General features: G+C 34.1%; 2 protein-coding genes across 2 annotated transcripts in view; one reads left to right on the top strand and one right to left on the bottom strand.

Annotated features, from left to right (window-relative positions):
* The window catches only part of LOC111428263 (uncharacterized), a 47,704-nt gene extending 32,350 nt beyond the window's left edge, over positions 1 to 15,354 (bottom strand). The window contains exons 1-2 of the mRNA XM_023063713.2: positions 15,121 to 15,354; positions 14,972 to 15,064 (exon numbers count right to left, since the gene is read on the bottom strand). Of these exons, the coding sequence (XP_022919481.1) occupies positions 14,972 to 15,026 (55 nt within the window). The 5' untranslated portion in view covers positions 15,027 to 15,064; positions 15,121 to 15,354. The remainder of the gene's footprint in view (positions 1 to 14,971; positions 15,065 to 15,120) is intronic.
* LOC111428265 (uncharacterized) lies at positions 8,485 to 9,778 on the top strand. Its single transcript, XM_023063716.2, has 5 exons — positions 8,485 to 8,901; positions 9,053 to 9,094; positions 9,147 to 9,338; positions 9,455 to 9,510; positions 9,563 to 9,778. Exons 1-5 carry the CDS (start codon positions 8,580 to 8,582, stop codon positions 9,728 to 9,730), a joined length of 780 nt encoding a protein of 259 aa, XP_022919484.2. The 5' UTR covers positions 8,485 to 8,579; the 3' UTR covers positions 9,731 to 9,778.
* Positions 15,355 to 16,086: the final 732 nt, after the last annotated feature.

Raw genomic sequence — 16,086 nt, forward strand, 5'->3', positions numbered from 1 at the left:
GGACTGAACTTATACATACAGCAGTTAAGATTAAAATTAAGAAAAAATGACTTCTATATCAATTTAAAGCTTAAACTTTCCTTTTTAAGAAAGCATAATAATAATAAGCTTAATATTAGATGTATTCTATGAAAAAATTGAATTATTTTGCTTAATTATAAATTAATTAATGATAAAGCTGCGAAAACATATAATAATTATTAATAATATAATCACTAAATTATATAGTTAGACAAAATTAAAATAATAAAATCGATGATACGTTATACTATTTGATACACCGTAGAACTCGATACGTTTGATTTGCGGTAATGCACAACTAATATTTATGTTCATTATTTGCCAATAGTAGTATTTGTGTTATTCATTTCAACCGGATGGGTATGTACAATATTTGAATTCCTAACTGGCCGAATTGTTTCAAGCTACATAATTTCCAAACGTAAATAATCAACTATTCAATAATTACCATCGGTTTTAATCAAATTAATATTTTAGGGAATCATAATTTATTATCGTCGCCGCATTAAGTTATTTTATGTTATATTTGTGGATTTTGAAATGTGTATGATAAGTTTTCCTGCTTGAAAGGAGAATTAACAATGTGAACTCAAGAGGAAAATTTAATTTTGCAACCGAGACCCCATTAAAAACAGATGACTCGTCGTTCCGTGGGGGATTACATTTCTGGTTTGTTTTATTTGTACGGAACAAGTAAATATCTAATTTTAGTGGAAGTTGGTTGGGAGCTTGGCAAACTGGAATCCCGGTCGAATACCTGTTCACAAAGCCCGCCGACTCATATCACAGACACACCCAGTGAACACAGGGAACGTGTGCAGAAGATACAAGTTCGAGGGGTTAGCAATAAGGCAAAAGTTATTCAGTATGGGCCGTATTCAGCTTCGATAATGTTTTATACAGCAGCTTCCACTGCACCTGATATTTAATTAATGATTCAAACTGCAGGGTGATTAATAGAGTTCCTTTTGTTTCATGTTAAATTCAGTACAACTTAATCATCGATGCCGGTTCGACTTCAATGACTACGGCGACGTGTAACTTTCCAACTAGCCAATTAACTCGATAATAGGATTCTTAGGATTAACCCGATTTCGCAACCCTCGCATCACCAATAACCCGATCGTATTCAAAGCATGAAACTCCCTAGCTACGCGTTACGGTAATCCTCTTATCTTACACCTAACCTACCATACCAGCGAAATCCATGATCTATGAGATTCTCTTCCTCTCGTTTTAACTACAACAATAAATTAATTAAAAGTAATAAATTGAGTTTTCATCATATTTATCAACTTCACTAATCAAATTTATTTGAAAACTTCTTACAAATCTTGAACTTTAAAAGATAACTTCCCAGACAAACACCGCAATAATAATTTGAAAAGGGACCCCTTCCTTTTCTTCTTCACTTTTAAGGAGACAAACAAAGTGGATAGAGACGCCTCTCTGATACGAAAGCTGCACAGCTAGGCGCCGTTTTTGTCACCCCACAACCCCGGAATAGTCCGCGTGATTCCGACGCGATGCGAAAAACAACCTAGCCGGATTTATGGCGCGTTTCCACGACCCGGTTTTTGTCGACGACCAGAGCTAACTGTTAAGTGTTATTACGTCGGACAAATTTCTGAAGTGAAATAATTCCCCGACTGTCGTCTGCAACGTTTCTGCCCAACTTATAAAAAAATTGGATGCATTAGAACTTCGTGACTTTGACATGGGTTATTTTTAAAACTAAGCGCAACTAGTGAAATGTTATAGAATTAATTTATAGAAAAAAAAAATCCAATTAATTTAACATTAAGTTATAAAGAGGATTCAATGTTACATCTATAGTCTTCCCCATTTAAAGCAATCTAATAAAGTCGACTGGATGCGGAGATTACGCGCAGCATCCAACAGATCTTATCATGCTTCGCTCTTTTCCCGAAGACTCGGTTCTGAATTTCCCGGGATCATCATATAAAGGCCGACGCTTTAATCCTCCCCGTAAAAGTCGACGCTCACACGTATTTCCTTATTTTTTTTCCATCCCCGCCGACGGCTTTTCCATTTCAACCCTACGCCCCGTTGACTTATTTCGCCCTCTTTTTATCAGTTTACGGCAATCTTTAATTAAACTTTAAAGGCTGGCGCGCAAAGCCAGCCCACTAAAGCCTAATTTCTTCAATAAAACCGTCGTTTTACTACGGGTCACGTATAAAAAGACCGTGGGGGAACTTGACATTTTTATGCCGCCGAAAGTAAGTTAGTGCTCCTAGTACACGATTTCTAGAATTAAATCCGACGTTTACTGTTATTTTATAACTTCTTTTCCCGTTATACAACTTCTGTTCGGATTATTTTAAATTCCTTTTTTTATTATTTTACAAAAATAAAAATAATAGAAAAATCCATTAAATCGAGATCCCAAGATTTGAGATTAAAATTTTTTAATATCCAAATGAAAATCTTTAAATCTTTATTACTACGGCGTTAAGTCTTCGCAAATCTTTTAATTAAAGTGCGCAAATTAGTCTTGCTTATGCAAATCTGGAATGGGTTGGAGTTTTTTTTTGCTCTGCCGACCAAAGCCGAGCTCTTTCCATCGCGGGGAATGATTGATCGAGGCGACCGGAAGTGGATTGAGCGAACCTCGCCACCGCTGCGGGGCGCATGGATCGTTTAGTATGCAAGTGGGATAGGCGAGCTCGATTTGCATCCGATCACGCCGTCAGATGCGACGCATTTCGAGTTATTAAAACCCGACCCGCCCTTCTATACACCAATGGAAAACGTCAATTTTTTGGCGAATCCCCTCACCTTTCCAAAATAAATCCACGTCCCATGCATATGTAGGCAAAAATAATAAAAAAGGTTCAGGTTGAATTATGTCATGTAAAATGGTTTAAAATTGAATGGAATGTTTTCTATGAAAATCTATTGAATGGATTTGTAATTGGATGGGACACATTATCGTACATGAATTCTACAATTCTACAATCTTTGATTACGTTATGATGATTTAGTCTTCAATATTCATTATTTGAATCCTTGGCGCAAATATGTAATTCCGTACCATGATCCTGCTATCCTCAAAAATAATGCCCCTTGTGTTCGATGTTCGATGCGGCTATAATTCCTGATTTGTTGGAAAACTTTTGACTGTATTTCTGGAATTTCATGCACTTTAAAGGTTTGTCACCCAGATTTCAGACTTCTTCTTGAAGTCTAAAACCTGTGATCTATGTAGTTGGATTGCAGTCCTCTTTTCTTGCAATTTAGTTGTAAACACTTTTTCTGCCAATATGCTCGAGATTCGTATTTCCAGACTTCTTCTTGGAACTTATATTTTGGTAAGTGTAAATCCAAGCTTTTTGTATTAGTTTGGAATCAGTAATTATGGGTTTGTTCCCAGTGCAATTCCGGACGGTTTCTGATTTTGCAAACTGTTTCTTTACATCTAGAAGTTGACCGACATAATTCCAAACTTCCTCATGCTGCTTGTACAACGAATAATGTGATTTCAAACTTTTTTGAAGCCTGAAACTCCTTTTTACTGCCAGAAAACTGTGGAATGTAATTCTAAAAATTATCTTGTAATCTAGAGTACAGACAACACAATCTCAGACTTGATATGGTGATTTCTACACAACTTTTACACATTTTTGGTACAAACGTTCCGTTATCACTTCAACAAGTTTCATCTCTTTAATCCTAATCGTTTAGGAGAAATCAATATTTTAATTAATATAATAATAGTTAATAGTTAAAGTATTTCAACTAATATTATACAATATAAACTTTATCTTGACGGATAGTTTCCTAGAAGACAGATACAAAAGTTTATTGATTGAACCATGAATACCAATAAAAATAATAAACACGTTAATTGACGTATAAATACAATGGAAAGTTGTTCCAGTATACACGCGGTTAGTATTAAAACATGTTTGCATCGTCCCTTGCGTGTACAATATAAGCTCACCCTCAGCTTTGTGGTCAGGTATTTAGTCGTGGATTAGAGTTTGCTAACTCTTCCCTGCTCGACGTTCACCGAGATTACTTTATGTATTACGGAAACATGCCACAAGGGAATGTAGAAGTGGAGAAGAAAGCAACAATCAAAAATAAAATGAAAATTAAATACAAGTTTTATTGCTTGAGATATTATCTAGAGAGTTATGACAAATTGTGGAAAGAATTGGGGTATTCAAGAAGGAAGGGAAAGGTATTTGGGGAAATTTTTCCATCGTAATCGTAAAGATAAAACGTACAAATAAAGCGTACAAATAAAGCGTAATAATAAAGCGTAAGAATAAAGCGTAAAATATAGTAGAGCATTTATTTGAATCCGCACGGGATGAAGTTTTTAACTCGGGACCACGTTAACTTCTTTGTTTGTTGCTTTCTCTGTCCCATCCAAGCCACAACACAGTTAGGGTGGTAGAGGGAAAATACTAAAATGCATCCAAACGGCTTTTCCAGGGACGTAATAAGTGAACAACGACGACGACGAAGACGCCGTGTTTTTATTTTCGCGCAACGAACGTAATTTGTGCTCTCCGAAACTGGGACAAGACCTGGGGCCTTAGCGTCGGGCGCCACTTTGAGTGGAAAACATATTATTATCTCGGGTAGTAAGGAGAGCAAAGTTTGTTTTTTACTCAATATCTGTGTAATTTTCATAATTTTCAGGAAAGTTTTAATCAAGTATGATTTTAAAAGTTTCGATCGATAAGAAATTTGAGAGGATGTATGGTAATAATTCGGGGTAGTATTGTTTTAGGTGAAATACCGACCTGGTTCATAAATTGCACAACTACGACATTCGATGCTCCACATAAATCAATCAATGGAAAGGCTGCGAAGGCCCCTTTTGTTTTCCTGGGACTATTGAAATCTTATTTTTACCGAGCCATTAACCCCCCTTTCATATTTATCATTTTCATAGATGACGATTTATATCCTTGCTGACCTAGATGTTTATTTATAAACGATTTCCGGTTTTCACGGGGTTCGGATTTTCTATTATTTATTAGAGATATAAAATACACTGTATTGTTGATCGAAACCGTTTTAATATTTTTTTCTTTATGATTGATCGTCTAGCTATCAATTATTCATCTATTCATTGTTTTTAGGTTTTCAGGCGAGCTTTTTTGTTTTATTACCAAAAAATTTTGAATGGACGCGAAACATTAAAATTGTTATTACAATTGCTAAATCACTAATGAATCGGTTGAAAAAATAATTCGTACGATTAATAATTTTGGAACATACAAAGTATTCAACTAGATATTCGATTATTGAACGAATCCGGATTTTGTTCAACTCATAATGGATTTCGAATTCAATTCATTTTAATTATCCTTTTTTATACGCAAAATTTTAAAATGAAATTAAAAATTGATTTTACAATTTTTTTTTCTTTTTAGTAATTTATTCAAAGTTCTTATTACATTTAGACAAAGGGGGTCTCGTTAGTTGGCGATAATTGTTGTTGTGCCGGAGGCAAACGGGCAAAGCTAGCGTCTACGACAATGAAACTGGGCCCCTTTTGTTACCCGTTCCTCTAAACGTTCGTGGAATAGATAAGTGCGCGGAAGTTCATTTATATCATAAAATGGTAATGTATGCGTCTCGAGCTCGCAAAAGCTTATGTGAGTGAACCATACAAAGAACTCTCTCATAACAAATGCATGATTGTGTGAAATGAACGAACGAATAGAAGCAAAATGCATCTTTCGAATCAAAACGTTACTTTTTCAGTCTCAAGATATCGCTGTTTATCGACATTTGATGTATTTATTAAAGCTTTTTTATGTTGTATTCATCGTTGATTTCATCATTGAATTTGACGGGACATCTATCCAAGAGAATTTTCAAACGCAGGCACGATACGCCATCGGGTTTCGCACAATGGTTATCGTTCGTGAAGTGTTATACCTCAACGTAGATATGAGGTGAGGGGTAAAGGGGAACGTTTTCTAGGAAATGCATTTGAGATATCGCCTCAACTGAGCCGTTTTACCGCTGGGACCCTATAGGTTTTCATATTTACCCACCTTAGCGCATTCATCCTATTTGCGCTCCGTCACACTGAAAGGATCAAAGTCAAAATTGTGTGCTGCTAAATATTCATCTCTCTTTCTCTTTCCAAGAAACGAGAATTTCAAATTTATTCCTCAAACACTATCTGAATTAAATGTATCGAAAGAATTAAAGATTAAAGTAAAAATTTTAAGTCTTTGATATTGTTCGATTTTTATACTGAGAAGCCCTTATACGAACGGACAAAAAGGGACGAGTGAATTTTTCAAGCGTATCCAAAGTAGAGCGTTATATCTTTACGCCTCAGATGGTTTAAGCTCTCTCTCTGTATTCGTAGTTGCTGAGCCATAGAGGGAGCTGCTCTACACCGGGCAAGTGTAGCAGCAGTAACTGCAGTTAACTCGTTCGCTTTCCCGGATTGGTTTTTCAACCGGAAGCCGGACCGGAAGCGCCAGCCATGACCGTATTTACATTGCCCATGTTCGAGAATGGGACTAGGAGAGCTCGTCGAGTATGTGTCCTTTTGACGACGTTTCCGGTTCGCGTGTTAGGAGAAAAATTAAATACACGGCCAGTGACTTGTATTAGGTTCTCTTTTTATACACATAAAGCTAAAAGCTCTCTCGTTCTATTTCTTTTTTAAAGAATTGAATTAAAAGAAATCATAAAATAATCCTCTTAACCAATCTATTTATTTTAAGAAGTAATGCCAAGCAAACTAAGTGGTCTTTAAATCTTCGGAAATGGCATCTTAGATGTAGGGTTGGGTAGTAGAGTGATCGAGTGTTTAACGTACAAAGTTGGGACGGAAATTACTACTTGATGGGAATCTGTAGCCTGTCAGAACTTTGGTCCAATTAATTTTATTATTTAATAAGGAACTTTGTCTTATGTACAAAGACACCGGGGGCGATACTAATTTATCTTATCTTTGACTCTATTTCAAATTCCAAATTTAAATTGAAAATTAGCGAACCGTGTCAATAACATAATTATTATAAAACAACGTTGTAATCGTATGAAGTAAATATGTTTATAAAGAGCACGCCAAAATTGATAACCAATGCTTGACATAAATACACACAGTTTTAAATAAACAGGTCCAAACGCAAATACACTTTTTGAAATTTATAAAAATTGAAGCAAAAATAACAAACAAATCAATCAATAAGTAAACACTCAAAGCGACGCTGTACCGATTGTTATATGCATTGTTCAACAAAACAACGGTTTGTCACGTCTCTATGTAATATATACGTAGCCTGGTTAATATTTGAACACGAAATTCAACATTATTTCGGAAATTTTATTGGTTCATATCATTGTAGAAGTTTTTCATTTTTTAATTAATTTTTTTTAATCAATCTAACAATGACAAAGTTGATGATAAAATTTACTATAAAATACATTTTAAATCATGAATCACATCTTTGAAGTGTGGTGTTTTTAGCTTGATATGAAGCGATGAATTAAAAAATCATAATATCTAAATTTAAAATAATAAAGCAATAATTTTCAAGTCGTCAAATACTAATTAAATTTGTTTTAAAATGGTTTTAATTTCAAGATGATATCTAAATTCGTTCTTGACATTGCATTTTTATCAAGTTAACCTCTATGACAGCATAATCGAATTAAAATAATCGTATCACTGTAACTTATAGGAATGAAATAATTATTTTTGGTGTATTGAAACTAGATTAAATTTATTATAAAACGTTTTTTAAATAATCTTGATATGTCAATTACTGTTTGAGATATGGAGTTTTGAAATTTGGTATTAATAAACTTTACTTATCCTAAGTGTAAAAGTGAATTAAATAAAAATCCTATTATCAGATAATTTTACTTCAAATATTTTTGGTTAAATTTTTGTATATTTTATTAAATTTTGTTTAACCCAAAAATGGTTGAAATAAAACGATAATGCTGGAGGTAGCTGCCCGGAATCGTGCTGGAATCGAGTTAGAATGGATCGATACCGTCGCTAGAGAACCAACGCGATCGGCATTTTGGAACGAGAGAAACCATACCTGCCGCACTTCTACAAAATATAATATCGGCGTTTATGGACGTAATGGCTTGTGTCACATTGCAGCTGTGCTGCACCAGGATATCCCACTGAGTCCTACCGTTATTATACGCATTATAAGCTCCAGGGAGAACTGCCCATATAAATATTAACCACCCACCACTCGGTGAACACTAAAAATATAACGATCACACTTCCGGTTCCGCGATATTGGTACGTTTAAAACATTGCGTCATCAAATGTTACGATGTATTTTGTTTAAAGCAAAATAAATTATATAAAAAGTAAACGTGACGTTTTAAACATTACAATGTGTAAACCTTGTACGATATTGATTAAAACCGATACGAAATTGATAAGATATAATTTGTAATTTTTTATGAGTAACAAAACAATTTTGCAGTTTATTATCGGAATTGCAGCATTTTAAACAAAAATATTTAGCGTAACAAATTTAAATAGCTTTGGTGGGTAGGGTTTTTGTTATATTACGATGTTCGAGAAAGGTTTAAAAGAAAACTTTAACGCCGCGAATGTGAATCGACCAAACACACAAAATGGATACAAAACAATCGTCTCTACGACATTTTTGAATCTTGGAGTGCAAACTTTAATTGAACGTTACAATAAAATGAATTCAAACGATTCAAACCCACCGGAAAGACCTCCGAGGAAAAAGGGAAGTAAACGGTTAAAAATCTTAATTTCTACTTATATTAAAAATGGGCGTCTTAAAGAAATTGCCAACGAAGAAAATTACGAAAAGGAAAGGAATTTAAAGAGATTTGAAAGCAAAGTTAAGGATGATGGTGCAGGTTAGTTAATATATAGTTACTATATCTTGTCATATTTCAATTAGAAATTAGACGTTTCGCGTTTTTGATTAATATTTGGATTCACGTCTTAAAATTATTTTGTTAAATTAAATCTCGTTTAATTTCTTAAAAATTATTCGTACAATTTTAGCGTTTCAACTGCGTTCAGCCAAAGAAGAAAAAGTTTCTATGAGTGAGTATAAAATTTTAATTTTTATTTAACGATTAAATTATAATTCTTTAAGATCAAATTCAACCAAACATCGTCAAGAGACGAATAAACGAATACAACGAATTAGAAAGTTTAAATCGACAAGGAATTGATGAAACTGCTTTAAAAAATCATCCCAATTTTAATAAATTCACCAAATATTTTCCAATTGATTTAGAAACGTTTATAGGCGAAGATAAATCGTCAAACGATCAGAACTTATTAGGTAAGGTTACTTTGACCCGAGTTCTCAATTGGGCGTGTTGTAATTTATTACCAGACATTTTTCGTTATTTGGTTTGGTCGAAATTGGGATTTGAAAATAACTATTTCTTTTAATAGGAAATTTCGTGGAAGGTGGAATTATGTACGAAAGATACAAAAATGGCAGGAAAAAAGTAAGAAAAAAGATGCAATTATTAATATTTTAATTATTTTTTTTTTATTTAGAATCTCCAAAAAGATCAAACGCAGCAAGAACATCTTGAATTAGTCAAATTTTATCGAAATTTATTTTCAAAAATTACCCAAATCCCTTTTGTAATCGCAGTTACTTATTGTACGTTATTTTTTGTCATCGAACTTGTCTCTTTCTTTTACACGTTTTATTATAATTAATTAATTAATTTATTTGTTGAGTTTATTTAATAAAAATTTTCGAATGAATTTTCTTGGGATATTTTTATTTAAACTTACCTAGACCGAAGTTACATGGAAATTCAGCACGTTCCATCACTGGGAATACTCGATTTGACTCGGGTAATCGCGCTGAATGCCGCTCAGGGGGCCGCAAAGGGTGTTAACACAAGTTGAATTCGTAATAATCCGAGCGGAGTAGCTTGCTATAATTGGATAGATTTTCACCAAACCATCCCCATTTCAGAGACGAAAAGGGAATGTCGGGGGTCAAGCGACGTAGGTGTCAATATAAGTTTAATTACAACAGGACTCCACTTCGGTTTCGAATTGGGGCAAACTTGAACATTCCCTTAGTTTTAATCAATATCGAATTCTCCATTTGACGCGAATTGGAAATTGCAATCCTCCGAGAAAAATGTCTAAAAGGAAAACCTTAGAATATTATCTGTTTACCACACATTGGAGAGAACTTTGATGTCGGTTTCTGTGTGAGAGGAAACGCATGTGTTCGCAGCGATACGGTTTCACGTTTATATCAATGGCATTAAATAAAGCCATATCGAAATATATGCGCATACACACGCCATGTTTCGAGATACCACGGAAAAAGAAGTATTCAATTCAGTTTATCATGCGTAAAATTGATATACTTTCTTTGTGAGAAAAGGTTCCTTTCTTTTTTTTAAATTTATTACTTAGTTCAACATCAAATAACACCCATCAGAATCAGAATCGTTTTACACTAAGCAACGCAAAGCTAGGGGCTATACAGTAAGCGTAACTACAATCATCGTCGTGTAAACACAGAAACGTTAGGGTTAGGGTTTTGGGAGTATACAGACACCAAAAGGGTCCCTCGTTAAAATCTGCCGAGATAAACGGAATTTAATTCCGCTTCGACTATTATAATTATCCTCGTGGTCTCCGAAGAAGAATATTACCACGGCGACGACCCTCAGGTATGTAATCAACTCTCGGGGATTCACACGGTGGAAAAACCCTTTCATCTCTGACGGTTAGTTACAAGTACCGCCACGATTCTCCGCGACTTTTTTTCTTTTAGTCAAGTTAAACTCGCTTTGTTTATGTTTGGTGAAGGCTTCGTCGAAGGAAATGAGAACTTGGAGGATTTTTAATTAAAAAACTTGGGGGGAAAACCCCGGAAACGTGTCGCTTTTGCTTCGTTTCGCCTCGTTGCGAACGCAATACATGTAGGTCGTAAGGTTTATTTTTTATAATATGCTTTTGATGTGAGTTTATATGTTGAATACATTCTTATTTTTTTTTATTGTTATGAAATTTTTTTTCATTGATATGGGATGATATTAAAAATATACACCATTATATGAAGGTGTCTTTTTATGATACGCTTGGATTTATAGGAAGATGTAAATTCAAAATGTTCATAGAAAAATAGAGAATTCAGGTTGGGTTGGGTTGGGTTGGGTTCACATTTATTTCAAATGATACCATGTAAGATCTAATACTACTACAATCTGGAAAGCAGACACCCCTTTAAGAGGAAAATCTTCAGAAGGATTGTAAGCTCAATATATGAGAATATAAAGATATAACCAGGAACTATAGCTGCAATGCTCTTAGTGTACATCGGGATCTAGTGATTGCAATGGGCAGAACATGTGGTCAGGATGAGTGAGAGGACGCGACGGATAGAGACTCCAGGGATATGTTTGGGTTCAGAAGCTAGAGGACAAAGGCCGTTCGCAGAGTGGCTTGGAGACAAAAAACAAAAAGAAATCGAACTTGCAAAACACATTTAATAAAAGAAAACAAATACAGAGTTAGAACTCAATAATTAGAAGTATAATAACCTATAGCTGTGAAGAATCGCCTATAAAGGATGAGACAGAAAGACTAAGCCATAAAATGGATAACTGAAGAAAAACTGCTGGAAATTCAAAACTGGATAGGATTATGATATTTGAGATGACATAAGAACTGCATAACCGCAAGGACAAAGAAAAAGAGGAGGAGTTGATGGAAAGTTGCAGATGAGAGAACTTGTAAGGATTTTTGTGGCTTCATTCATGATTCTTACAACGTCTTAATTTAAATTTCAATTCTTCAATCGTAATTTACACCATATTTAGTGTAATTGATAAAAATTTTATGATTTCAAACCATTTTTTGAAAAAGTTATGAATTCCTATAACTTTAAATCTCGAATTTTAGTTGATTTTCGATGATTCATTTTTCCCACCCACAACATTTTTATTTCAATCGTTGAAACAAATTCGAATTTTTTATTTGAATCTACATTCTTTTTAGTACAACTCATAAAAGTTTTATGATTCCAATTTTGTTTATAAAAAAGTTATAAATTTTTTATAACCTCAAAAACCTTCATTTTTGGCGATTTTAGATCTAATCACCAAAAACTTGTCCATCACAAATTTAATAACAATTTCGTAGTTTATATTGGAATCTGAATACTTTTTAACATAATCCCTAAAAATTTCGTGATTCCAAAACAATTTTTGAAGAAGCTATTCCTAAAACTTTTTGGTTTTTTTTGTCGACAACTTCTTTATTTTAATCTCTGATCAAATATTATATTTTTTTAACCAAGAAGTTTTAAAGAATCATTTTTATTCGAAATTAGTTTTAATTAATAACCACAAAAAAATGATTTTAGTTGTAATTTAATTTTAATTTCAAAATGATTCTAGCTTTATAATTCCTTCTCACAAACATCCGGACATTTAATTTCAAACACCAACACGCTAACACGTAATCCGAACAGTAAACGGCCAACACTAACGGGAAATGTGAGTCGAGTCAATTGGTCGAATCCCTGGAACCGTCCGAGGGCTCCTTAAAATTCTTCTGTCGTAGTCCGCAAACGAAGATTAATTAACGCCTAATTCAATTTGAACGGGGTCGGAAGTCGGACCTTTCCTCTAATCTACAGCGGGTGGCGTTTTCGGAACGATAGCGAGTTTCAACAAGCGAGAAGGGAGACTTTACTGTACGCCCTCGGTTTTAAATATCCGTTATCTGCAGACATTGTTGCCAACTGCGAAGCCATTATCGGTGCATTCCTCCAAATGGGCTCAAATGGACCGCTTTCGAGATCGTCGTCGTTTCCCGGTGAATTAAAAACTACTTAGAAACGTTTTTAGTTGATTACCGTGTTTGTTATGGCTTAATGGATACTATAAGTATTAAGTTTAAGCTTACATTTTTGTTTGATTTTAAAACAAGTAAATGTATTAACGTTTGTGTCAGTTATTAATCGGATTTCTCCAATTAAATTTACGTAGGTATATTCCATGTTCTAAATGCAGATTTCGATAGAGCACGTTGCTATTGATGTTTGTAAATTCCATGTAAACCCCAGCTTTGAAACAGTCTCTATATTCTATTACCTAGAATTGGAATGCCAGATATTATATAGTATGTTTAATCAATATGTAAAGTAGGAAATCGTTTGTGCCCACACGCCACCATAAAATGAAAATTATTGTTTTGGTTTTATTTTGAACGAATTCCTTTCAGGCTTTTTCTAAGATTGTGGTCCCAGAAGTATTAAAATAAGTGGTTGCAAGAGGTTGGTTTCGAAATGGGTCCGAGTTGATCGTGAGGGCAGAATTTGCGAGGTAGTTGTACCCGCCCCCGTTCGTAAAATATATAGATTCGTCGAAACGCAAGAATAGTTGCCCTATAGGGAGCATAGTTCCTGGCGCGCATTTTTGTTTTTCCAATTTGTTACCCCTCGGATTCCCTATATGTACGTTAAAACGAACGTTGAAAACGAAAAAGGGATATTAATGGTACGCTTGTGGCTACCTTCCGATAATAGCCACACGAATCCCTAAGGATGTTACGCGTCCGGATTTTGTAAAACGAACTAAAACACTATTTGAATTGTGATAAATCAAGGATTTATATTTATATATGGTTGTACTATAAATATGATTCCAATAACATGTTTAAATGCATGCAAAATCTCCATTATATCAAATACGTTAGAAAAGTCGTTTATTATAAACGACTCGCACCGAATAGTAGTAGCAATTTTCCGCTTTTCTCAATCTAAAATCACAAAACACTTCGCGTGCAATCCAAATCAAGATAAACGGTTTTTTTCGTGGAGAAAAATATACTTTAAGTGCATGCTTTTTATCGAAGATCTAAATTAAAATGGTAATATTAAAGCGAATTGTACATTTAAATTTTATCGGTATTATCAAAGTTGTAATTAGGAAACAAAAAAGATACAACATGTTAAACACAAATTATCTAACGAATAATTTTCGCGACAATTTATACCCTCAATATTCACCTTTATAACGCATTACCAACCTATATATTGGCAATAAACATTCTCGACAGTTACATTAGCCTTTTATAACTGAGTGATAAAGTGTAACGAATAGGTAGGCAGTAAAAACCGACGTCGTTAAAATGTCCATCAACTATTACGAGGGGCCAATAACAATGAACCTGTGAATGTATTTCTACAAAGGGTGATGTGCTCTTAGTAGTTTCTACACACTTAGAAAGGTTTTTACGCCGTTCCAATAGTTATCACCTGTAATTAATAGGATTTCGAGGAGAAAATAAGAGAACACTAAATTTTTATGGTCTTCTAACAAAATGGTCGTTTTTAAAATTATTTAATTAAAATAACTGGGTAGAACGAAAAAAGGTGCTTATTAACCTTTACTCCTTATTTCCCCGAATAGAATGACTCTTCAACAATTTGAACCGACACTCAAAGAGAATTACAAAAAGTAAATTAATAAATGCGGTGTCGTTTAAGTTTTATTAAGTTACTCGAGGTCGCAGAGTTCACTCTGTTATTATTCTTAATTTAAAAATATGTCGCTTTCAGATAGGAATGTAACCTTTAAAACTCTAAGTGGGAAATTATAACACAAGATATACAAGAAAGTCGATTATTAATTTAGTATAATAATAATAAAACTCCATTAACCTGTGGATACATTGTAATATTTGCGGTACAATTTCAGAGGTGGTCACTAATGACTGTCGGGTTTCACATGAATAATACTATACTATTTACTTCCGGTCGAAACCAAACTAATTAGTGCCAGGATCCCGATTAATATTCGCTGGATAGACAATACTATGTATATATATGCAGAGTATTAACCAATTAATTGTAATAGAAAGCCGTTTGATCAAAGATATTAAAAAGAAGCTTTGTATTTTATTAAATTAAAATAAACTAACCAATTAACTGTAGTAAAATCTGACAGTACAGGCTGATGATGGGGAGTAGCAACATTTTTGTTTAGTTTCTCATCAACACCAAAAAGCACCTTCCTAAACCACACCAAAAATCAACGTTAATTTAAATCAAAAAAAGTTTTAAAACAAACTTTCTCGGACACTTTTAGCACACATATCCAAAAAATCACTCTGAGTTCTTCTTCACCTTTAGTCTTTTAATCCAACAAAAATATATCCTCAAACATACATGCTACGATTCATTTTTTTATTTAATTTTTTTTGGATTAATTGGCATCGATGTTCGAAATATCCTCTGATAACCGGCGGTGCTGCGTCGCGACGTCGTCTTCATGGACAGAAGTGCGCGCGAATACTGGATACGACGCCTCGGACAAACGCTGAAGCTGCGCCGGCTCGTTCGCAGCATCTACGCAACCGATGGTACTCTACAGAACCGACGCCACTCCCACCAGCAGGATGTCAAAACTAAAAATCTTCTATAATCTTAATTAAAATTATAATCCATGTATAATATAATTAAAGAAAATAAGGAGTTTAATAGCTTTTTAGAAAAATCCATGGAATTGTGAACAAAAAGATTTTCAAAAAAATTCAAAACAGGATAATGCAGATACTATTACACAACATCTTGCTACTGAAAGAAATGCAACAAGATTTTGAGTGTTTTGGCAATATTTTCTGTATATACCAATATTTGTGCCAACGATCCACTTGCGTATCAAGTATTGACCGGAAATTATAAGCATAAAAACTTTTATAAATCATTCTAACATAATCAAGATAGACTTCGAGACACCACCTGGAACACATTGAGAATCACTGCGAGAGATTCATCGAATAGAGGTTATGTATAAAGAAATGATTGTTGAAGCGAAAAGGAATTTAGGGTTGGCGAGAAAACGCGAGAAGGGTGAAAGATTGAAAATACGATGTCGAGAGGGGCAATGAACGTGAGGGTACGGATGACAAGATGTTAGAGAAAAGAGGTGATAAAAATGAATAAATTGATGTGATATGAATGAAAGTGAAGAAATGAAGCAACCTAAGCATTAATGAATAGATGCAGATAAGCTTCGCGATGGACGAAGCTTCCA

Source organism: Onthophagus taurus, chromosome 10, assembly GCF_036711975.1.
Source record: "Onthophagus taurus isolate NC chromosome 10, IU_Otau_3.0, whole genome shotgun sequence".
Taxonomy (NCBI): Eukaryota; Metazoa; Arthropoda; class Insecta; order Coleoptera; family Scarabaeidae; genus Onthophagus; species Onthophagus taurus.